At 48.0% G+C, this 25086-nt stretch overlaps 1 protein-coding gene across 3 annotated transcripts in view; it reads left to right on the top strand.

The window, feature by feature from the left end:
• The window catches only part of RIN2 (Ras and Rab interactor 2), a 219655-nt gene that overhangs the window by 147917 nt on the left and 46652 nt on the right, over positions 1-25086 (top strand). For all 3 annotated transcript variants that reach the window (XM_082670024.1, XM_082670025.1, XM_082670026.1), the window contains one exon: positions 9316-9416. In XM_082670024.1, the coding sequence (XP_082526150.1) occupies positions 9316-9416 (101 nt within the window). The remainder of the gene's footprint in view (positions 1-9315; positions 9417-25086) is intronic.

Here is a 25086-nt window from a genome sequence, read left to right on the forward strand (position 1 = left end):
TGCAGAAGGCACCTTGGGGCAGATGTAGGCATCCCAGGGCCAGGGTTTAGGGGTGGGGGACCGGGGGGCATGGGTAACCAGCCCTGGCCTTACTATAGACATCTCTTCACCTCCTCGTCCTGACTTCACAGCACACTCAGAATTAAGTCCAGATGGATGAAAGGCCTACAAATAAACAAATACATCATATGTACATAGGAAAACTATGTGTGTCTTAGCATAAAACAGAGGAGACTTTATTACTTCAAGATAAGGTATGTCTTCCTAGCAAAGTTTAGTCAGCAAGAACCGTAAGGAACTTTTGATTCTATCAACATTGAAAGTTTAACGAAACGTAAAAGACAGAGACGCAGGATGAGAGAAAATCTTTTAAATATTTGAGACAATGGATTCATATCCACAACTTACACAACTTAAGAAAAATCAAGAAACCCCAAAACGGCAACAAATAAATGAACAGGCAGTCCTTCCGAGGAAGAAATACAAATAGACAACAAAAATAGGTAGGGGAGAAAAAGTTGCCACCCCAAAATATCTCTTTGGCACGCAGATTATTTGGAGTTGAAAACAATCACCCAGAAGACTCAGGAAGGGGACTTCCCTGGTGGTCCAGTGGGTAAGAATCTGCACTTCCAATGCAGGGGGCCCGGGTTTGATCCCTGGTTGGGGAACTAGATACTGCATGCATGCCGCAACTAAGGAGTCTCCATGCCGCAACTAAGACCCGGCACAGCCAAAATAAATATTAAAAAAAAAACAACTCAGGAGGAACCTTTGACCTTCCCCCTAAACTGCCTAAAAGAATGCAGATAGAGGACCTGTTCCAGGAAGGGAGCCGTCACCATAAATACCTCTAATATGAACGAGGTGGCGGACAGGAAGTCTGTTCATACTCCTCTCTGGGTCCCATTGTCTCTGCAGGGCCCAGCAAACCTTTGTTTCCCAAACATCTGCTGTTCCATCTCATGTGAACTGCCTTCCTCCCCTTTGAAACCCCAAACCACTATCCCAACATCCTCTTTTGTCTTGAGCTGAAGGTGGTATATAAAGGTTTTGGCCATTTGGCCAGTTACTCAGTTCTCCTGGGTCTCTCCCATGTGTACATGTTATTAAACTTCTGTTTGATTTTCTGCTGTGAATCTGTCTCCTTTTAATTTATTTAATTTATTTTAGTTCTTAACTCTTAGACCAGCCAGAAGAACCTAGAAGGGTAGAGGAAAGTTTATTCCTCCCTGACACATCTAATCTGGGCAAAGCACATTAAGACAATAAAAAGCCACTTGTACTCATCAGATTAGCCAAAGCTTAGAAGTCTGATACCAGCAAACACTAAGTGAGGTGGATGTTTTCAAAGAAGGTGGAGGCACTGTAGCTGGACACGGACCCGGGGAGAGCCACGTGGTACCACCTCAACCTATCACGTGCCTAGAACCTGGCATTTTCTCTGAGGTTTCACACAATACACAGGGCTGTTCATTATGGTAAGGATTGTGACAGCAACGTATTGGAAACGACCTAAGCGTCTATCAAGATAGAATGGATAGGACTCCCCTGGTGGCGCAATGGTTAAGAATCTGCCCGCCAATGCAGGGGACACGGGTTCAATCCCTGGTCTGGGAAGATCCCACATGCCACGGAGCAACTAAGCCCATACGCCACAACTACTGAGCCTACACTCTAGAGCCCGTGAGCCACAACTACTGAGCCCGTGAGCCACAACTACTGAGCCCACACGCCACAACTACTGAGGCTTCACTCTAGAGCCCATGCTCCACAAGAGAAGCCACCGCCCCGAGAAGGCTGTGCGGAGCAACGAAGACCAACGCAGCCAAAAAAAAAAAAAAAAGATAGAATGGATACATAGTATATTCCTCCTGCGTGGTTTATCCCTCTGGTGGAAAACCACTCCCACTTAAAATGAATGAACCAAGGTTTCGTGTATCAACATGGATAAATCCTACAAGATTTCCTTGGGTGAAATGAGTGTAGACAAGGTATAGGACAATACGTCAGTACGATTCCATCTGGTAGAAAAAGCACACAGTGATAATATTCAAGAGCGATACGTACAAAACTGATCGTTGTGGTTCCTTCTGAGTAGGTGGGATTATAGGTGTTAGTCCAGGGAGGTTAGTTTTGTTTGTTTGTGGCTGCGCCATGCGACATGCAGGATCTTAGTTCCCCGGCCAGGGATCGAACCCATGCCCCCTGCATTGGGAGCGTGGAGTCTTAACCACTGGACTGCCAGGGAAGTCCTGAGGGAGATTAGTTTTAATTATGTGGACTGAAAAAAATGCACAACCTAAAAGTTGAGAATTATATTTTATTCGGTGGACATCCTGAGGCGATAACTCTGAGGGACTGTTCCAGAGAGGTCAGGGAGGAGCCAGATATATAGGAGTTTTTACAAAAAAGAACAAGCAGTCTGAACATCAAAAGATTACTGTTCATTAAAGAAAAAACAGACATCGCAAATTAATGAATTTAGCACTTTCCTCTGGGAAAGATGCAAGAGTCTGGGCTCCTTGACATCATTCCTCGGTATGCGCCGTAGCGATCTAGGGACACTATCCTGTTTTGAGTCCCCTCAGGGTGCAGCGTCAGGGAACTGCAGTGGCTGCTGGCCTGATGGCCCTGACATCCTTTGTTTACTGATGTGACAGGCAACGCTCTTCATCTACAACTACAATAATCTGTGTTTTTCATGGGAATGTATTATGTTTGTAATTTTAATTAAATTTCAAAAATGTAAATGCAAACACTCTTGGGAGACGTGACACACACAGAGTAAAAGCAAAACAAAGAAAAGGGCAAGTTTCCGAGATGCTCCAACATTATTCCCCAGACACTCCTCTGCAGGTGAAGGGAAGCAGCTTTCGTTACTTCTTTGTTTCCATGGTGACGGTTCCTGGGGGCAAAGATCATTTGAAAGTTTGTAGGAAGTCCATTATTTTCCAGACTGCTTCAGAAAAACTCCAGCATGGGGTGTGTCCGCAACACCGGGAGCCTTCTCCAGCTCAGCAGAAGCAGACAGGAAAGGCAGTTGTCAGGGTCAGTGGTTGTTCGTGACCTGGAGCTGGGTCTAATCCCACAAAGCTGATAGGATTGTAAAGGCCAATCACACCCCAAGGCCAAGTTGAGGCACTTGGGGAATAGAAATTCCATGGCTAAGGGCCAAGCACTTGACTTTTCCCACACCCTAGGTTTCAAGTCTTCATCTTTCAGTGGTACATCCTTTTCAGAACCACGGGTAACATTCCTGAGTTGGTCCTGGAATTCCAAGAGCACTGTATCAGAACTTGCTCTATAAGTACTTTCTCGTTTTATTTTTACTTGACCTTCAAGAGAATTTTTCTCCTTTTATCTAACCCTGAAAGAAAGAAAACAAGGTTTGGAGTCCCTCCCTTTTCCCTCCCTCCAGCCTGCCCTGCAAGCAGGGGTGGCAGACAGCAGCTTCTCTCCCGGTCGGTGGTGGAAATTGACATCTAGTGGGCAGATCTTGAGATGAGAGACTTCTGGGCAGACAGGCAGAAGGAGGGTTGGAGTCTGCGAACACTGGTCTTTTGTAGATCCTGTCGGCTGCTGGGGATGAAATGGCCTCTTTGCAGGCTGGGAGGTGTGTGAGTCCGTTTTAAGTGTCAGCTTTATCAGCTCTCTGCTTCCTAGCAGGTCACCATTGATATAAAGAGAGGATTTGACTAGGAAGAGAATGCGAGAGCATTTAGGGGCATGCTGCAGAATGTTTTAATGTCATCATCCTATTTAAACATCCAACTCTCTCCCCCAAAGCATCCAAGGTCCAGGGATGAGTGGGCCCAGATGGGTTCAGGACCCAGCTGACAGGAGGCCGAGGTGGGATTTGAAGGCAGGTCTTTCCGAGCCCAAGCTGGGGCGCTCACCACCCCTCCTTGCTGCCAGACCACCCGGGAGTGGCTGGAAGCTGGCTGCCTCCACACTGTGCCCGCCTGCTGCTGGAAGTGTGGCCCCGAAGGTGAGGTTCCCGCCGACTGGGACGTTACCCAGAATGATTACAGATTGGTCCACATCAGTGTAGACTCCTGTGCCAGGCTAGAGCCCGGCAGGTCCCGCCTTGTCCAGGGTGTGAGTCCTGGGTGTGATGTCGGGAAAGAACCTGGGACTTCCCGAATTCTTCTCCTGCCCTTGGCCTGGCTGCCGGGAGAGTGTGAAAATCGCCTAGGTGAGCACTTCCTGTGCTTTGTTTTGGGGCCCCGGGGTGCTGGCTTTCTGAGCAGAATGAGGGAGGGACCCAGAGACCCAACCCCTGGCTTGGTACCCCTGTGGCGGCTGCAGAAGGGCTCGTCCTGCTGGTAGGTCCAACACACCAGCCCCGTCTCCCCAAGGGGCGTGGCGGACACAGGCAGTGCCCTGGCTCTATCAAGGCGGGCTCTGCCGTGCCCTGACTGTGTCACTGCCTGTGGAGCTTTCTGGAGAGACGGATCACACCTGCTGTGTTTTGGTGCAAGAACTACTGTCTCACCAGCTCAGTGCCCTGAAACCTGATGGCCCATCTCTGGAGAAGATTCACTGAAGAACAGCCCTTTGGCTCTGTTGCCTCCTTCCCAGGTGTCCACGGCATGTCCTGGGCGGCCAATCAGGGTTGTGGACAGAAGCGCTGGCTTCCCAGCTTGGCACGTGCTTAGGCAGCCCCTTCCCCCTTGAAGGAATTCTCGACAGGGACCAGGATGTGTTGGGGTTTTGGGTTGTGTAAGTGGGTTTGGAGAAATTTTGATGAGGCAGCACTGACTTGGATAAAGCGTATACATTGAAACCACTGTTGGCTTTAACATGGGAAAAGGCTAAAACTTAGGTTCAAACTGGTCCCCTTTGGTGGGTGGTAAGTTATCTCTGTTTGCCCTCAAGGCCTCAAATCTGGAAGAACATGAGAGCACAGGGTTGAGGTCAAACATCTGCAGGAATTAAAACCAATCACACACACACACAGACGTGTATCTGGGGACAACGTGGGGAATATCTCAAATCCCATCAGTGACATCTGGGCCGACCTCAGGGGGTGGCAGAGATTTCAGGATGACTCTTACTTTTGGAGGGGCCTGGCTGGCATATAAACAGGTCACTCAGAGGCAGGCCTGGCTCTGGACCCCTAGCCTCTGCTCCATTTGTCGGGTAAATCTGTGCCATCAGGTGGATGAGTTGGGGTCGAAAGGGATGGAGGGGCTGAAAAAGCCCTCATCCGGCCTGAAGAGTCCCATAGCCATCCAGCCAGGGGCAACCTCTGTCATCACCCACCTTTGTGTCTTGGGAGCACTACGCCTCCCTCTGCCTTACAGATAAGCAGTATTACCTGTGACTTGCCATCCAAGTGCGGCTGAGTGGCAACCACAGTTTGTAGTGTGTGTTTGGGAAAAAACAGGCTGGCCGGAGCGGGCCAGCTGCTTTTCCTGGGGAAAGCCATTTGGGATTTTGACATTCAGATCACAGTTGTGGCCGTGAAGGGGACTGAGGGCGGAGAGGCTGAATGTGCTGCAGTGGGACTCTTTCCTCCGAGGTTTGCCGGAGGCCGAGGCTTGCCCGAGCCCGAGGCTGGGCCTCCCCAGGGCAGACCTGTCTGTCCTGTGTGTCCCTCATGGGCTGTGTGTGGCGCTCCTGTCCAGGACCCCAGCCACGGCCTAGAATGGGAGGGGGGACCTACCAAGCTCACCCCACTCCTCCCACCGTTTTAGTTCGTCCTTTTTCCATTTTCATACACATCCACCCTTTTTCTTATTTTCCTAATAATTTTGATGATGAAGTCGTTTAAACATACAGAAGATCACACATGATACTAAAACACACATCACTAGCTCCGTCAAATCTCATCATTTTGTCATTTTGCTTTCAGAAATGAAAAATTGCCAGAGGTTGAGCCCCTCTACCTGTGCTCACCTCCATCCACTTCTCTTCCTGAGGTTTAGGAAGATAACCCTGTACTGCATCTTGCAGTTGTCTTTATTTATGTGTACATCTACAAACCCTCAATAGTACAATTTTGCCTGGTTTTAAACCTCATGTACTGAATGTAATCCTTTTCAACCTTTTTTGTTTTCGCTTTTATGAAAACTTGTTTGAGCTTTTGCGTCTATATATGTGTTGATCCATATAATCTGGTTCGTTAATTTTAACTGCCACGTAGTATTCTATCCCTCCGTTTATCCATTCTCCAATTGATGGACATCTAGGTGCTTATAATCTGGTTTTCTTACAAATGGCGGTACAGCCAATATTCTTTTCAAGGTCTCCCTGTACCCATGTGCACGAATTTCTCTCGTACGTAGTACGTATGCAGGTCTGTGTATCTCCAGCTCTACAAGAAACTGCACGTCACTCTCCAAAGTGCTCGCCAAACGCTCCTCCAGCAACACGTGGGTGTTTGTTTTCCCACGTCCTCGAGTGTCTGGCATTGTCAGACTCTTTAATCTGTGCCACTGGACTGTGTGTAAAAGGTCTCCTGGTCTTCTCTCCCAAGGCCCCAGTGCTTCCAGAAGCTCCACCTACAGCCTGCACCCCAGTCACACACGAAGGGGATGGATTTGGCTGGTCTCCTGTCCCCTGACCTCTAAGTATTGGGAGTGCACAGAGCTGTTTGCGGGGGCTCCTTCTCTAACTTCCCCACCCCCTTAGGTAATCTCTCCTTGTCACAGGACTTTGAAACAGTAACACCTATTCCAGTGACTTCCAAACGTACCGGTTGTTCCACCCTTCATATCAAAAGCCACTTAATACATTTAATTGATGGCCGATAAGCAACTCAGTTAAAACTTAACCTGGGGCTTCCCTGGTGGCGCGGTAGGTGAGAGTCCGCCTGCCGATGCGGGGGATGCGGGTTCGTGCCCCGGTCCGGGAGGATCCCACATGCCGCGGAGCGGCTGGGCCCGTGAGCCATGGCCACTGAGCCTGCGCATCCGGAGCCTGCGCGTCTGGAGCCTGTGCTCCGCAACGGGAGAGGCCACAACAGTAAGAGGCCCGTGTACCGCAAAAAAAAAAACCCAAAAAACAAAAAAACCTTAACCTGCGCAGTGTCCAGCTTGATTTCCTCCTCAAATCTAATCCTTCCCCATATTTTCCCATCTCAGTCAAGGGCACTGTCATCTCTCTAATTGCTCAAGCCAACAACTTAGGAGTTGTCCTTGATTCTTCTCTTTCCCCACCGCCACGTTCAGCCCATCAACGTACATTAATTTCCGTGTCCAGTTGTTCCTGGATTTCCCCCCTTCTTTCTAATTCCTCTGCTACCACTTTGACCAAAGCCACCATCACCTCTTGGCTGGACCATTGCAGTTGCCTCCTAACTAGTTTTGCTGCTTCTCCTTACAAACCGTCTCTAACCCACGGTCAAGGGGTTCTTTTTAGAACATAAAACGGGTAAAATGCCATTCCCCCACTAAAGCCCTCCAATGGTTCTCAGTGGAAAACTCAAATCCGAGGGTACCATGATGTAGAAGGCGGACAAGGTCTGGTCGCAGGCAGACTGCACCCTTCCACATGCCTCCCTAACCTCTGGGACTCTGTGTGGGTGGCTCTTCCCTTGATCTTTCATGGCTCCCTTGTCATTCAGGGCTCCATCACTTCCCGGAAGACCTGTCCTGACCACCCCGTCATAGCTAGGGTGGCCCTTTAGCTGCTCCCTGCAGCATCACGTGACTCTCTTTTCATTCTGGAACGTCTCAGTGCTCAGTGCTCTGGTCTGTGTCCCACCAGAATATCATCTCCGTGAGGACTGTCAACCCTACTCTACACTTGCAGTGCATGGCAGGAAGTGGGTAGCCATAAAGTTATGAATGAATGAATGAATAGATGGACGTCAACATTTTGGAACAGTCTCTAGGCTCAAAATGAAATTGCTCCCAGAGTCTGGGTGGGATGAAAGCTGCTTGAGGCAAGACGACACCTGTCTTTAGCCAAAACAGTGATTCTCAAGCGTTTTATAAACCCCAGGACCCCTTCACACTGTTAAAAATTATGAAGGGCCCTACAAACTGCTTGTGTTCATGTGTATTATATCTATAGATACCTGCTGTACCGTAAGTCCCCTACATACGAACCTTCAAGTTGCGAACTTTCAAAGATGCAAACGTGCGTTCGCACGTCCAGTCACATACGTTAGTTCACGTGTCTGGCGTACACTGTCACGTGCATGCATCCTCTAGAAGTGGTTGTGCTTTTGTGTACTTTACTGTACAGTACTGTATAGAGTACAGTAGTACAGTATCTTTATTTCAAGCCCAGGATGTCCGGAAGCAAGCGTAAAAGCAGCGGTATATAGCCAATTGTGTTAGTTGGGTACCTAGGCTAACTTTGTTGGACTTAGCGAACAAATTGGACTTACCAACACGCTCTCGGAATGGAACTCATTCGTATGTAGCGGACTTGCTGTATTACGAAATAAATGAAGAAAAAATTTTAAATATTTATTTTAAAACAGTGATTGATTACATGTTGACATAAGTAACATTTATGTGAAATAATTAACTACATTTTAAAAAAATGGATGAGCAGTGACACTTTGAGAGCCTCTGTTCCACACACGCAGAGCCGGGTTAGCACCAGTGAAGATGCTTTTGAATGAGCAGTTGGGGGTGCTCAAGAATTCACACCAAACTTCAGGGTCAGACGTAGCCTCTTCCAGGCATGTGGGCGGGGAATGCGAGCCCACACAAGTCTTTTCCAAGAAGAGGACACATTTACCCATCTCTTCCCCCTGTGGCTCCCTGACTGCCCACACACCTGCTCCCAGCCCCACACAACCCTCTCTCTTCCCTTTCCCCTATCAATCTTCTCATCAAAAAAAAAAAAAAAGAAAGAAAGAAAAGAAAGAAAGAAAGCAAAGAATAAGACGAGAAATAAATTAAAGTCATTGGAAATTGATTTGCCAAGTGTATATATCTTTGAAATAGGCTTCTTTCTGTAACCAGAATAAGGATGGTATACATTTTAACCCAGGGCATCCTTTAGGAGTTTTCACTTTGGCAATAGGAATTTTGAGGCCTGCCTGGTTTTGCCAAGATTTACTTATTCCTCTTTGTAGTCATGTTGAGAAGCCAAACTGGGTGTCAATATTTTTTTCTTAGGGTGATACCGAAACCTAAGTTCTTCCTGTTTCTAAGAAGCTGCTCCCTCCCTCTCTATTTTTTGCCCCCCCCCCCCCGCAGCTGGGTAAAGGAAATTCACAAAGCCAGGATTTTAAAAAAAAAAAAAAAGGTGGTCATCTCTGTGCTCCTATTGCAGCGGCTGGAGCTGCCCAGCTCTGCACACGCCTCTTCCACTTCCTGACGTCACACTATTTTTGTCTTTGAATAGCTCATTGACACAATCGCCTCGGAGATTGGAGAACTGAAACAGGAGATGGTGCAGACAGATGTCAGCCTGGAAAATGGCCTGGGACCCACAGAAGCCCACAGGTGACCGAGGCGATTAGGCGTCGGGCGCGTGATGGGGGCGACGTGAGCCTGTTAGCCACGAGGACTGCCGTTCCGGTCACCCCTCAGGTTTGGGAGCTGGGGGTGCGGTAGCCGCTCCAGAAGAAGCTCTCTGTAGGAGGTGGGCGTGGCCTAGGAACCAGTTGTCCGGGTTCCCGGTAATCCCCGTGAAGGCACTTGAATTTTACACCTTCTCCATTCCTCCTGGCGTCAGAACCTGGAAAGCTAAAGTTCTGTCTGTCACATCCACCTACTCACAGTGATGGAAACAGTAACGCAGTGGGATCCTCCGTGTGCAAAGTAGAATTCAGTGTAGCCCGTGTCAGTCTCCAGAAGGTTTAAAGGGAGCACTAAAGAGGATGGACTCGTTTTGCATTCTCAGGTCAGAAAACACCCCAGCCCCTTCCGTGGCCCTTAACCTGAAATGCGATCCAGCCCAGCGTGTTGGAAATCGGATGTGGTTGTGAGTGATTAAGGAAGGCACTGGTTAGATGTGTTACAATGTGTTCACATTGCACGTGGTCTAGGTAGGTAGTTAGGGACTGGCTTTTTCTGCAGAATGGGGGTGCAGAGGTCAGGGTGGGGGGCAGGCGGAGGAGATTCCCCCAAACCTCTTCCAGCTCTTGGAGGCTCTAGTTCATTTCTAGCAAGGACAGCAGAGTATAAGCAGTACAGAAACGGCATGGACACTTGCTGCCCCGGAGGCCAGATTCATTGTCAGCTTCCCCCTTTTCTCGGGAAACGGAGTCGAGGTTGCCTGGTGGGTGCAGGGCAAGGGTGAGATCTGCAGAGTTGGTTTTGCTTGCAAGTCATGAGACGGGCAGGAGGGGTCCTGCAGAGGCAGAGGAACCAGGTTCTGGTTATCCAGGCAAGTTTCAAACCAGCCAGACTTGTTCCTGCCCTGGAGGAGGGGAGAGCTGGCAGTCCCCGCGAGGCACCCTGCAGCTGGGAGATGGTACTTCCACACCCTGCGTCTCTGGAGAATTTCCCCCTTAGCCGTGGAAAATTCTCGTGCCTTCCATTTCCTCTCCTTCCTACAGAAACGACGGAGGTAGACCAGGTGGTCCTCGCCGTGGTATTGTGTGATTCCCCTTGATCTCGGTGTGAACAGCTTTGGTGGTTTCATTTTTTTCCCCATAAACTAGACAAATGCACAAGGATCTTTGATTAGAGATTTTCTGCTCCATGTTCAGAGTAGTTCCAAACTCTGTGGAACTTTTAGCCAGAGGATCTCTCTTCACCCTTAACATCTCCTTTAAGCTTTTCAAATTTAAGAGTGACTGTAAGCATTCCACCATACCTTTTTTTCCCCAGGTTAATGTCAGTTATTCTTGAATGCTCTGTTGGTTAACACTGAATTTATGAATTGTTTTTTTTTTTTAAATGGGAATCAGAAAAGTCAAAATTGTCTTTATTTAACGATGTATATGGTGTTTACCACGTGCCAGCCACTGTTGTAAGTGCCTTACAGCTGCCAACTCATTGAATCTCCTAATGACCCTATAAAGGAAAGCTCCGTCATGACCCTCGTTCTGCTGGTGTGGGACCCACGTGACATGGAAAAAAAGCCAGCCTGAGGAGGCTGTGGCTCCTGTGCTGGGGTCTCTCATTGATTGTTCGGAAGCGTGGAACAGTGACTTTGTTTTAACCCCTCCACTTTGCCCAGCAGAGAAGTCAGGAGAGCCAGATGACGGGGGCAGGGTATGATGAGGAACACTCTGAGTTGCTTCCAAAGTGAAGGCAGAGCAGAGCTGTGGTCACAGGGAAACAGCAGGTCAGCCTGGCACCGAGCAGCCCAAAGGGCAGACGAGAGGGAAGGAGAAGGAGTAGGGGTAGCAGAGTCGTCTCAAGTGAGACCCCGGGAGAGAGAAGAAGCAATTCCCCGCCCATCCCCCATACCTGGGCTGGGCACGTTCTGGGGGCCGCAGGGAGGCATCACAGTCGTCTTCGTGGCATTGTCCTCGGTGGGGGTGCCTGTGAGCTGTGATCTAACCTTACCTGCCCCAGACACAGTCATCAGGAAGTGTCTGGGCTTCCTTAGCTTGTGGAATCCGAGGTTAAGTGCCAAGCTGGCGCCCTAGGTTAGGTTGCCGTTCCCCAACCTGCGGTGGCTTTTGGTTGTTCACCTGTGGTTAATATTGAGATGAGCTGGAGATCTTTAAACCTTTCCTGGTGTCATGACCCCTTCTCAGGGTATTTTAAATGCATGGTATAAAATATGTAGGCTGACAGGGGAAAGAGTTGTATTGGGATACAAGGAGCAGAATTTTAACATGTGTGATTTCACAGCATAGGTACTTCTTTACTGACACATTAAAAAGCCAAGTGAGGCTGTGGGTCTAGGAACTGCTGTCATCTGGAAGCAGAGATGAGCACACAGGGTACTTCTGCACCGACGGTGAAAGCACCTAGGGCTGCTGCTGGTGACAGAGTCTCAGGGGCTGAGAGAACTACTGGGATTTGTTGCCTGCATTCGAAATGGGAGAAAAGTAATTTCAGAACCAGTTTAGTGAAAGCAAAGCTGTCCCTTTCTTCCATCCAGTGGTCAGCTTCCACCTCCTGTCCCCTGCAGGGACACCTGTGGGCTTTGGGGACACCATGCTCCCTGGTTTCCTCTCACCTCACCTGCCACCGCCTCTAGTGTCCCGGCTGGTTCCTCCTGGTCTCCCTGCCCTCCTGACCCTGGAGTACCCAGAGGCCTCTGCACTGTCCCCTTGTCTCTCTGAGGAAGTGCCTTAGTGTCCATATCAGTAAGATGGGGATAATAGCGGAGCTTTACCTCCAAGTTGTCAGGACGATTGAGTCAATAGCTGTAAAGGACTTATTGTTAGCACAGTGTTGGCACGTGGTAAGTACAATATGTTGTCTACAGAGAGATCTCTAGAGTAACTTTGTGTGCGATCTCATCCAGGCTTGTGGCTTTGATCCTATCTATATGTTGGTGATTCCCAACTTGTATCTATCCCTACGTTGGTCCTCTCTTGGAATCCAGATGTTTGCATCCAGCTGCCCACTCAGCCTGACCTTCGGCATCTCAAACTTACAAAGACCGAGACTGAGCCCTCGGTTTCCCTTCACAAACCTGCTTCTTCCCTGGTCTTCCCCATCCCAGTAACCTGCCTCCAGGTGTTTGGGCCTTGCATCAACCCTGATGCCTCTTCTCTCATAACCGCCTTCCCCTTCCCTCCAGATCCTTGCAGCTCTACCCGTAAGATAGACCCAGGGTCGGACCACCCCTCACCACCACTGCAGTAGACCCCTGCCTGGTGCCTCTGCTTCATCATCACCGACCCACCTTCTCTGGGCTGTTATCTAAGCAGCAGAGAGGATGCTCTGACTTTAGTTCCTCTGAATCCAAGTCATGGCACTCCCGTTCAAAGCCCTTTAGTAGTTTTCCATTTAAAACCAAAATCCTTCAGCCCTATGGGATCTGATCCCTCCCCGTCCTCGCTGGCTCTTACAGTGTCTTCCCTTCTATCTGTCTGCTCCAGCACCCCGGCTCCTGGCCAAGCAGGCTCCTCCCATCCGGCCTTTGTACCTACTGTTCCCTCTGCCTGGAATGCCTCTCCTCCAGGAAGCAATCACCCACGGACCTTCCCTTCTTCTGTCCCCTTAGCTGGCTTTATCTTTTTTTTTTAAATAAATTTATTTATTTAATTTATTTATTTTTGGCTGTGTTGGGTCTTCGTTGCTGTGCGTGGGCTTTCTCTAGTTGCGGTGAGCGGGGGCTACTCTTCGTTGCAGAGCACGGGCTTCTCGTTGCAGTGGCTTCTCTTGTTGCAGAGCATGGGCTCTAGGCACGTGGGCTTCAGTAGTTGCGGCACGCGGGCTCAGTAGTTGTGACTCATGGGCTCTAGAGCACAGGCTCAGTAGTTGTGGTGCATGGGCTTAGTTGCTCCACGGCATGTGGGATCTTCCCAGACCGGGGCTCAAACCCATGTCCCCTGCATTGGCAGGTGGATTCTCAACCACTGCGCCACCAGGGAAGCCCCTGGCTTTATCTTAATTTGTAGAACTTGTACAGACCTGACATAGATTCACTTGCCTAATCATGTGTCTTCTGACTCCCAGCACTAGAAAGTAAGCTCTGTGAGAGCAGGGATTTGGTCTCTGTTCAGTGCTGTGTTTTCAGTGCCCAGAATGGTGTCTGGCATGTGGCATACACTCAGTAAATGTTTGGTGAATGGACAAATGACAGATGCCAGCCCCTTGGAGATTCTAAAAGTATTCAAGCACCAGAAGCCTCTTGCAGAAACAAGACGTCACGCTCGTAAAGCCATTAGGGGATCCCAGCTAGTGCGTAAAAAATAAAAAGGGCCTTCCCTGGTGGCGCACTGGTTGAGAGTCCGCCTGCCGATGCAGGGGACGCGGGTTCGTGCCCCGGTCTGGGAAGATCCCACATGCCGCAGAGCGGCTGGGTCCGTGAGCCATGGCCGCTGAGCCTGCGCGTCCGGAGCCTGTGCTCCACAACGGGAGAGGCCACTACAGTGAGAGGCCCGCGTACCGCAAAAAAAAAAAAAAAAGTTGAAGATGTGTGATAGGCCTTAAGCTTCCTCCCTAGCAAAGCGTAGGGAGGGCCCAGAACCCCTTCCCGCTATGTTCCAGCCATGCTTCCTCCATCAGTTCTGAGTTACAGGCTGTTGTACTGTTTACCAATAAAGGAGCAGCTGATTAGCTCCGCCCCAGGCCCTCTGCTGGTGGTTTACTGAAGAGAAGCTGGGAAGCCCGGAGGAGGCTGACGGGTTTCTTGTCGATGCTCTCTCCAAATGCTGCAGCTTGTTCCCTCTCTCCCCACCCCTTTCCCCCAAAGACTAGAGTCTGGGAAAATAAAGGCTTTTTACTTTCCCCTCCTTCCCCCGCGATTTCCCAATCCCTTTGCAGTTGGGGGAAGGGTGTCTCTGGGCAGGCACGTCATCAGTGCTCCCCCCACATCCCCACCTGGACTCATCACCTCTGGACTGAGGCCCATCTCCAAAGACCCCTTTGTCCTCAGGTAGAAAGAGGGATCCAGCAAAACGACTTCACTAAAAGAGGCTCCGGCTGGGTGTGCAGGCCCCCTGGGGATCCCGGCTGGACCAGGTCATGATGGCTGTCACTGCCCCTCTGTACAGCCCAAGTGGATGGCTGGGGGTGCCCAGGCTCCTGAAACTCCACCCCCATCACTCCACCCCCCAGTTCAGACACACAGAATTCAAAACTCCCTTGGCCAGCCCTGCCCAATGCCACGGGGTAGCAGGCGTTCCCCACCACTGGCCACTTCTGGAAGGGTCTGTGTCCCTGGGGAAGTTGCAAGCTTCTTAGCAGCTGTGCAACAGCATTGATAGCAAAACCACAAGACACTCAGACTGCCCGCCCCTGGTACAGCCCTTCACTTCTTCACTTGGCTAGAGGTTGGAACACGAGATTGGAAGAGGAGAGTGGTGGCTTACAGTCTGGGGAAGAGGCACAGCCAGGACCTGTTAGCTGCCCTGTGGCTTCTGAATGAAACCCTCTCGCATTTAGTGCTGCATTTCAGAAAGTCCCACCAGAGTAAAACAAGATGAAGAAAAAGCACACACATCAGTTCGCAGTTTGATGAGTTGTCACAAAGTAAACACAGCACAGCACCTAGATCAAGACACAGAACATTCTCAGTGCCCCCCAGGGGCTCCCTTCTGAACACTGCACGGCAAGGTAACCACCTTCTATTGCCATCGATTAGTTTTGCCTCTTTTTGAACTTTATGTTACTGGAATCATACAGCACGTATTCCGTTCTGTGACTACAACACAAGTTGTGTATCTGTTCTACTGTTGATGGATATTTGCGTTGTTTCCAGCGTGGGACCATTTTGAGTAATGCTGCAGTGAAATTTCTTGTGCGTGTCTTTTGGGGAACACATGTGACATGCTTCAATTAGGGGTATGGGAGTGAATTGTTTAGTTGTAGGATGCTTATATATTCCACATTAGTAAACGGTGCCCAGTTTTCCAAAGTCATTTTGTCAATTTGCACTTCCACCAACAGTGTGTGGGAGTTCTGAATGCTCTGTTCTCATCTATACTTGCTATCGGCTACTTTTTCAATCTAACCATTTGGATGGATGTGTGGGTGTAGAGCTTCTGAAACCATGACGGATGAACGCAGGTGTGATTACCTGTATGTTGTGACTCAGTGCTTATCTCAGTGCTCTGGGAGTCAGGAATTAGGGACTTTCCAGTTTTTCTGTTTTGTTTTTTATTTTATTTCTGGCTGCGTTGGGTCTTCGTTGCTGTGCGCGGGCTTTCTCTAGTTGCGGCTAGCAGGGACTACTCTTTGTTGTGGTGTGTGGGCTTCTTATTGAGTTGGCCTCTGTTGTTGAGGAGCACGGGCTCTAGGCATGCGGGCTCAGTAGTTATGACACATGGGCTCAGTAGTTGTGGCGCACGGGCTTAGTTGCTCCGCGGCATGTGGGATCTTCCCGGACCAGGGCTCGAACCCGTGTCCCCTGCACTGGCAGGTGGATTCTTAACCACTGCACCACCAGGGAAGCCCTGACTCTCCAGTTTTAACAGAGCACCCTTTTACCATTTTCATATGTCTAGATTCAAGGCTAAAGTCCTGGGGAGTTCTGAGCTGACAGCCTATTCATTGGGTGATATTTATGAAACCTGTGAAGTTATGGAAAGGATTATTTGGGGGAGGGGATGAAAAGAGACAATAATCCAGAAATAATGAGAAAAAATATGTACCTTTTATTATTTCTATTTCTGCTTGTGAATCTTAGATCATAAACCTGCAGCAGAAAAGAACTGCCAACAAAATTCTCTCCACCTCTTAACTTCTTCTCCTTTACTTTGCTCAGTACTTATATGCAGAAATATTTAGCATCGCGTGAATTGATTTGACCAAGGCCATTGGCTGCATCATAACTAAGAACTGAATGTGCCCAAATCTGATACAGCTACTATGGGCGTTTAAATTCTTCTTTTAAACTCAGAATACATCTGCCTCCAGTACAGTTTCCCATATTTAATAAATACATGTCCTCAACGTCGGTAACTTCAAACGCAGAATTTAATGTGACTTCATATTATTCCTTTCCATTTTTTTTCTCTTGGAACGTCACATACAGAGTGACTATTCTTCTCTGATTTATGGCTACTTCTGCTCTTCTGAAGATCTTGGAGAATGTATTCATGAGGTCATTTGGAAGCAAGTTCAAGTCATTGGAGGCAAAACTCGCTTTGCATTTTGTCTCCTTGCATAGTGTCTGTGTTGTGTGCAGTGTTAGCCAGAAGAACAAACATTTTCCTCTTTTGCCGTATCTGGAAACCTGCCTGTACCTCAGGCCATACGTTCAGATGCTGTGGCATCTGAGGGCAGGCCACACCTAGAACCAGCCACACCTGTCAGAAAGGTTGGTTTGCTTCCTGCAGCAGACACAGGAAGCTCAGAATAATCATTTGCTACAGAATATTAGGTGTATCTTTCAGTATCTTAGGTCCCTTCTAAAAACTGTTTGCTGTTATCAAAGTTTATGGCTTTGTCTTACACATGATCTATTGCTAAGAATTGTTAATGCACATTTCCACTAATTCTAATTTGTCAGTGCTTGCCTGTTCACATTCTCTCTCAAAGAATATCTGATGGCAAACAGGATAGAGAAGCTCTTTGCTTGGGTTGAAAACAGTTGAAACTCCATTTGTCTGAAACACCCCAAGGGACACCATAGACACAGCCCCTCTTGCCTTCAATGGAAGCAGGACAGGTGGGGTGCTTTGGAGGGACATAGCTCTGTTCATAATTAGCAGTAACGGTTTTGCAGTAAGACATTTACCTATCACGCTCATCGAGGATGTTCTTTTCTTTTCTTTTTTTTTTGGCTGTGTCGGGTCTTAGTTGTGGCACGCAGATTTTTCGATGACGCATGTGGGATCTTTTGTTGCGGTGCGTGGGCTTCTCTCTAGTTGCGGCGCGTGGGCTCTGTAGTTGAGGTGGTGAGCTCAGTAGTTGTGGTGCGCGGGCTTAATTGCCCTGCGGCATGTGGGATCTTATTTCCCTGACCACGGATCGAACCTGCATACCCTGCATTGGAAGGAGGATTCTTTACCACTGGGCCACCAGGGAAGTCCCGAGGATATTCTGCTATGACTAGCTTGATCAATTTGCCCCCAGTTCCTTAAGGTGTTTCCTGATTTCAAGGCACCACGAGTGTCTGGAACAGTGTGTCAAGGAATTCTATGAGGATTGACCAACTCCTTGCTCACACTGTTACCAATGTAGCAACAATTAAGTCCAATTTACAGAAACTATTTCTTGAGTGGGTGCTATTTGCTAAAATACCTATAACTCTTCAGGGGAGCCTGAAGAGTTACCCAACCTAAGGGAGAAAGAATTGTAAACAAGTATTGAATAATGGAATGAGGACGTAATAGGGGACTATGCCAGATGTCCTGGGGGCCTCGGAGACAATGCAGGTAATTCCAGGTAGGAGGTGGTTTTAGGAAAGATGAGACTCAGCCTTAAAGAATGAGGTGAGCAAGTGTAAGTACAAGTTCCCCAAACAGCTGTTTTGCCCATCTTGATTGGAGATATTGAGGAAGGTTTTTAAAAAGAACATGTAAGATTTCTTTTTTTAAAAAAATTTTTATTGGAGTATAGTTGATTTTAAATGTTATGTTAGTTTCTGCTGTACAGCAAAGTGAATCAATTATACATATATCCACTCTTTTTAAAATCATTTTCCCATATAGATCATTACATGGTGTTGAGAAGAGTTCCCTGTGCTATACAGTAGGTCCTTATTAGTTATCTATTTTACATATAGTAGTGTGTATAAGGATTTCTTTTTTGATTAGCAAAGTAGAACATGTACATTGTGGAGAAAGCACAGTGCAAAAAATAAAAATAAGTATTGCCATGAACCACCGCCTGAGATAGAGCCACTTCTGATTGCTTGTTGGCTATTTTATTTCTTTGCCTGAGTGCGTGTCCTGCCAGTGTTTTCTGTGCGTCCAAGTGGTAGATCGTGCATGATTTTCGCTGATTTACGAGGGCGTTTTGGATCATCCTGGAAATGCACAGTGTGTCCTAGAAGTTGATTCCATCTTTGTCGGGGGGCTGGCATCCCTGCCCACACTGCACTTGGGCACACAATTTTGACAGTGGCATCCTTTGGAGTTGGATCCATCTCGGCCTTTACACACCCTGGCTGGCTGCTACATTGGTAGTTGACTCTGCCGCAAAACATCTGCTCGGTTAGATGCAGTGGTGATTTAGTTCAGCTCGGAGACAACAGCGGTGTGACCCAAAGGAGAGCTGCCTTTCCGTGAAACCCCGCACTGGCCGCAGCCCGGGCTCCAGGGTCAGTGGGCGAGACCCAGCCGGCCTGGCCCCTGCTCCTGCTTTCAGCTCCAAGCGTTCCCAGGACAACAGGTTCTTTGTTCCTTTCTTAGTTTTACAGGAACGAGTGAAGGCCCCTGCCAGCTCTGGCCCATATCTGCCCTTTTCATCTCTCACTGGAGAGATGACGGCAGGAAGTTCATAAGCAAAAAAAGTCACCAAATCCTTCTCCTCTCGTGAAAATGGCAGGGCCTCCTCCCCGAAGGGGAAATGTTCCCTTTTCTGTGCTGTTCTCTCCAACTGGTCCTCAGTAGATGAAGCCTTTTCACAAAAATCCTCCTACCACGTGCTTTTAGAAATCTCTTTGAGGAAGTTGAGGCCTCCTCCCCCAGAAAGCAGCAGCCCTTGAGGAATGAAGCCCGTGACCCAAAATCTGTTCATCTTTTTCCTTGCAGAGTTTAAGGGTACAAAAAGGCCTTGAGGAATGAAAATATCCATTTTCATGGTATAGGGAAACTGCACAAGTCAGGACTGGGCCCAGTTCTATCAATTTCTAGCATTTTGACTTCAAAGAAGGCAATAAACTAAATAAATAAAGCCTGTGCTCTGCAACGGGAGAGGTCACAACAGTGAGAGGCCCGCGTACCGCAAAAAAAAAAAAAAAAAAAAAAAAATTTGGAACTGGTCCTTTTGCCAGAAATTTTTATTAGATGGATCTGTTTGGGATGAGCTGTTGTTTTCTCTGTCTCTCTACAGAGGAGTCTTTTTCTGCTAACATTTTTCTAGAACCTATTGATGTCCTGATTCATCTCCCACCAAGCCTGGCATCTTAGCCACTTCTTGGTATTTGGGGTGTGTTTGGATTCCTTCTGATACATCGGCAAGGATCTACTGCTCCAAGAGCAAGGCCAGGGTGGACTCAGGGCTCCGACTTCTGTCTGGTCCTTAATTCTGAAGACAACTCTGCACTGGCCTCTTGTAGCCGGAAGGCTGAGCCCTCTGGAGGGCCGTGTCCAAGTGCATCTTCCTTGCCATTGCAGCTGGTTCATCATGTGAAGAGGTTCTGTTAGGCTGGGGGGCCGCTGAAGGCTCAACACGGGCAGAACGAGGAAGGGAGTCTCCCCGAGAGGGAGGATATGCCTGGAAATTTCGACACAGAAACATCAGGAGAAGTAGCTTTCCATCCTTACTGTTTTCCATCTGGAGGTTGAGGATGGCGAGCACCAGAGTCCAGGTTGGGACTCGACCCTGATGATGGACGGAGGGCACCCCAGCTAGAGGCACCTGCTGGGAGCCATCCTCAGGAAGACTCACTTTTTTTTTTTTTTGGCCACACCACGTGGCTTGCGGGATCTTAGTTACCCGACCAGGGACGGAACCCGGGCCCCCTGCTGTAGCAGCGCAGAGTCCTAACCACTGGGCCGCCACAGAATTCCCTGTAGAATAGTATTTGTATAGTCTAGAGTGAAAAGACATTGCCTTGTTTCTTTTTCTGAATTTCTAAAAATTAGGAGAGAATAAGAGACATCCTGGAAACTACTGAACAGAATCTACTCGTAGTTCTCAAGAAGCTCCAGGCTCTTCTACTCAGCTCTTTTCGGATTTTGTTTGTTTTAGTAACAGATTCCTTTTTTCAACAAGAATCCGTCTCTAGAGACGGGGCAACTGAGACTGGAGGACAGGCAGTAATGGGCCCAAGCCTCACAGTTAGAAAGAGTCAACTGAGGCTTTGATCCAGGTCTGACTACAAATGCTCTTCCCCCCAAACCACTGAGGATCATGAGGCTTAGCGGACCCTAGGATCGGGGTCCACGTGCCTTCCAAAACATTGCGTCTTGATATTGCCTCGTTCACATGTGTGGGAAGTGGGGGGGTTTGATTCTGAGTAAATGAGAATCCACTGATAAATGAATGGTACATCCCCAGGAGGTGTGTGCGTGAGGTTCCCACTTGGGGTTTTTCCTTTCCTTCACCAAAGGTAGCTTTCCTGCCAGGAGGGTCTCCCGAGGCCTCCTGTGCTCAACCAGCTGGGGCACATCAGGCCACTTTGGTTGGAATGCTAAGTCTCATCCCCAGCGGTGGGGAAGGCATTCTGTGTCGGGGGGCCTTGATTGGAGAGCTTAGCACCAATGCCCTTTGTCTGGCAGGCGTGGAAGGGCAATTCTAGACCAAAACTCAGCAATGACTTTTACACTCAAAGTCTACCCCTTGTTGCTCAAGGGAGGCTGGAGGGGGTGTCCATGAGGGAAACACACGAGCAGTGAGGACAGAGCCGCTAAAAGTTTGGATTTGTTGCCCTGGAAGGATTTGGGCTGCTTCTTTTCTTGCCCCAGACCCTGAGATGGCCAGAGGCCAGGGGGCTCTTGCTGGCTCTGGTGATTTTTGCCACTGTAGGGGAGGAAAACTTTCCTTTCTACCCTCTAGCTTCTATATTGATCTAGTAATTAAATTGACATAATACCTTAACAGGAGAAAAACAAATTTTGTACGTAACAGGGCCCTAAAGGCGTGAAGCCCAAAGACGGTCAGCAGACAAGGCTTCTGTGCCATCCTGAGCTAAGACAGGGCTCAGGATCTCCTTCAAAGAGGAGAAGACAGTTCACAGGAAGGTGAGAGGAGCAGGTGTTGGTAAACAGGTGTCTGCGATGCAGAGAAGTCTTTCTGTTATGGAAGGTCATCTTTGCCAGTAGCTCTTTTCCTGGCCAGGGCTCTATCCGAGTTCTTTCAAGCAGTTAAGGGGAAGGTGGCTCTCTCTGAGTCAGCTGGGCTGAGTCTTCAACTTGAAACAATCCACTTGCCAAAGTGGCGTATTTTGGGGTGGCGTATCTGCTTCCCCTCCCCACCCATTTCCTGGTAAACACAGAGACAAGAACCCTTTGTCTCCTGAGACAGGAACCAGTGGCCAGATTCTATTGTCGGGGCCTGGCTAGGGACAGGCCTGAGTCAGAGGATGTGCAGTGGGGACCCAGGCAGAAGCTATGGAGACCCAGGGTCCCCCACTTCTCTTTGCCCACTGAGCTTCTCCCCTTTCTCCGTCACAAGGAATCAACCTCCTACCCCATCCCTGTCATGCCCAGAGCAGGCATTTATTCCACGCCTGCCCAGGATTAGGCCTGAGTATGGCCAAGGGATGAAGTAAGGCTAGAAAGAGATACGTGTGATACAGAGTAAAATGGGGTGAGCGCCCCGGAGGCATATAAACAGTGGGTGAAGGAATTCAGCGCAGCTGCAGGGGCCCGGGGCGAGGTGGGGGGGCGCTGGGGACAGGATTTGAGCCTGGTTTTGACAGGCGGGTCGGAGTCAGTTATGGACACTCAAGAACAGCTTGAACGTGAGCAAGGAGGGGGCTGAGCAGGGGCAAATAGATGCTTGTCTCAGGATGACCTTCCCCCTTGAAACTAAGAGAAGGGTTTGTGAAGATGAATACGGGAAAAATATTCTCTTCTCATTTGAACTGTCTCGGCCCAAGCTTCATTGATTGTGCCATGATTTTTCACTTATTCATGTACCATCTTTACTCTTCATTTACCTCATGTTTTTCTTTAAATTGACTCACTTGTTACATTTATTTTAAAATCAATTTAATAAGTCAGTCATGAAAAGACAAGTGCCACGTGATTCTACTTAGAGCTCAGGCTCAGTAGTTGTGGCGCACGAGCTCAGCTGCTCCGTGGCACGCGGGATCCTCCCGGACCAGGGCTTGAACCCGTGTCCCCTGCATTGGCAGGTGGATTCTTAACCACTGCGCCACCAGGGAGGTCCCTATATGAGGTATTTAGAGTCGTGAAATTCATAGGGACAGAAAGTAGAGGGTGGTTTCCAGGGACTAGGGGGAGGGAGGAATGTGAGTTACTGTTTAACAGGTATAGAGCTTCAGGTTTGCAAGAGGAAAACAGTTCTGAACATGAATGGCTTTATTGGACGATTCTCAAATCAGGAAGCATCCCATCTAGCCAGGAGAAAGGAACTCCCTAGAGCTGCAGAAAAGGAAAGGTTTTTTAAGGTAGAGAGGAAATGGAAACATGAAATTATTAGCAAAGAATTCGTTGTTTTTGGCAAGGTCACCCTCCTAAGGGAAAGGAAGGGGTCTCTCAGGCTGAATATCTTATTAGTGCTTGCAAGGAAATTTCAAGCTGGCTGGTTAAAGGGCACATTCCTGGGGAAGGTTGAAACCATACTTAGGTTAGGTAGTAAGTTTTGATGAGCTCAGCACAAGTGACTCCATTTGGGACCTGTTGTTTCTTTTTGAACAGTACTGATGGTTGTACAACAATACGAATGTATTTAATACCACTTAAAAATGGTTAGGATAGTAAGTTTTATGTCATGTGTATTTTTCCACAATAAAAAATGGGGAAAAAAGTAAATATCCCCACCATAATTGGGAATTACACTAAATACATGTAACTATTATATTAAATACTGGACATTAAAATAAAAATTGTGCTTCCATGAACTACCTTAGTGTATCCAGCACTCTTTGGGAATTACTGTCAACTTTTAATAAACCACTGAAAAGTTATAAAATATCAAAATTAATCTGTTCTATCCTACCAGGTAGGATTTTGTTTTGTTTTTGAGTTCTTCGCTTTGTAGCAGGACTGCAGCTCTCTATGTCAGGCAAATAGGCAATGAGATGAATCTTAAGCCATAATTAAGTCCTAGACAAAAGCAACTTGGAACCTTGGGCTCTTCTCTTGTTTGTTTTTGTTTTGTTTTAATGACGACGTTAGCATCTTATTGATAATAATCAGCCCCATCTGCTTCTCTTAATTCATCCTCTGGCTGTTTATTAGGCCTTTACAGTGTAAGTAAGGAAAAACGATTAGTTTTCTTAAAGGTCTGGAAGGTCCACTGGTGACCTTCAGGGAACCAGCCCTTGGGCTGCAGGAAGAGCTCTGTCTTCCCTGAGAGTTATCTTTGCTGGAAATCCAGGTAGGGCCTGGGAGGTAAGACCCAGGTAGAGCCTGTCTCTCACCCCTTCAGATCCCACGAGGCGGCCCTTGTAAATTACTCAGTCCCACATCCAACGCCAGGATTGGCCTGAAAAGAGCAGGCACGGCGGGCAGGGTACTGCTTCCACGAAGAGAACTGCCTTTTGTAAAGCCTGATAGAGGAGATCAAGGGTGGTGCGTGGGGCAAGGAATCGAGGAGTAGGGAAGAAGGAGACAAAGGCCGAAAGCCAAGGTGTACTTTAGGGGGTTTTGATAATCCTTCCTCCAAATAATCCTGCAGACTTAGTCATCCACATGTCTCCACATGACTCAACTTACAGGGCCCACTAGTTCTGTTAGTAGAGGCAAAGCAGAAAACTAAAAAATATAAACTAAATATAAACTAAAATATAAGGACGGCTTTTCCATGAAGGAGATTGCAAAGGTAGCGAATTCCAAGGTAGATGGGATAGGGTTTGTGCAAAGGTGCATTGCTCTCCTCCGTGCAAACACACAGAGTGAGCCAGGGAGCCATGGAATCTGGTTTGGGAGCCCACCTTATATATATATCATATAATTACATAGATATAATTCCTCAGAGCACTTGCCATTCATTCTACGAGAGGTTTTCTCAAGTTGTTGATTGACTAAACCTGTCTCTTTTTTCATTGAACTGGGATATAACACTCTGCTCTAGATAGGAAAAGTCTTAGCACATTTAAAATATTTAATTGAAATAGCTTTTGTCCTTAAAAAATAATCAAGTACATCTTATCATAGGTGTTGATATAAATTATCCATTTAAAAAATGTAATTGTTCAGCTTCATGCTGTGTTTCTAATGCACATAGGAAAGGTTTGGAGGGCTTTCTGTTTTCTTCTGTATACTTGTTTTGTCCCCGTGTCCTGACTGAGGACAGAGCCCTCCAGAGCACTGCACTCGTGCTGAGACCCATTCGCCAGATGGACGTGTGCCACCCTTGTTGAGAGTCACAGTTGGGCATTTTGCCTTGTATCTAGTTCCCTTAAAGTTCATATCTGCTATTCGACAGCTGAGCTAGGATTCTTGTATACAGAAGGCTGTCGAGGGTATCGACTGCACTGAAACAACTTCACGTCAAAGTTTCCCGTATTTTATGTATTGCTTTCTTAATTGCCTGTCTTTATTTGAAAAAAAAAAAAGACTTAGCTGTAAAGTAATGTGTTGTTGGGGCTGGAGCTGGGGAGAGGGAGTGGTGTGTTGGGAGGGACAAGGGAGCCTTTCTGAATATACTTTGGTTTAGACCCTGGACCTTAGAAGCTGCCTCAATGAACTGTGCCATCCTGTGGGGTTCTGGATTAGGAGGAAAAGAAAGCATCCCTTGGGAACACTGCTGCAAGTTTGTGCTTTCTCTGAGCTGAATCTGATTCTGTGAT

Source organism: Grampus griseus (genome assembly GCF_964374135.1).
Source record: "Grampus griseus genome assembly, chromosome: 14".
Lineage (NCBI taxonomy): Eukaryota > Metazoa > Chordata > Mammalia > Artiodactyla > Delphinidae > Grampus > Grampus griseus.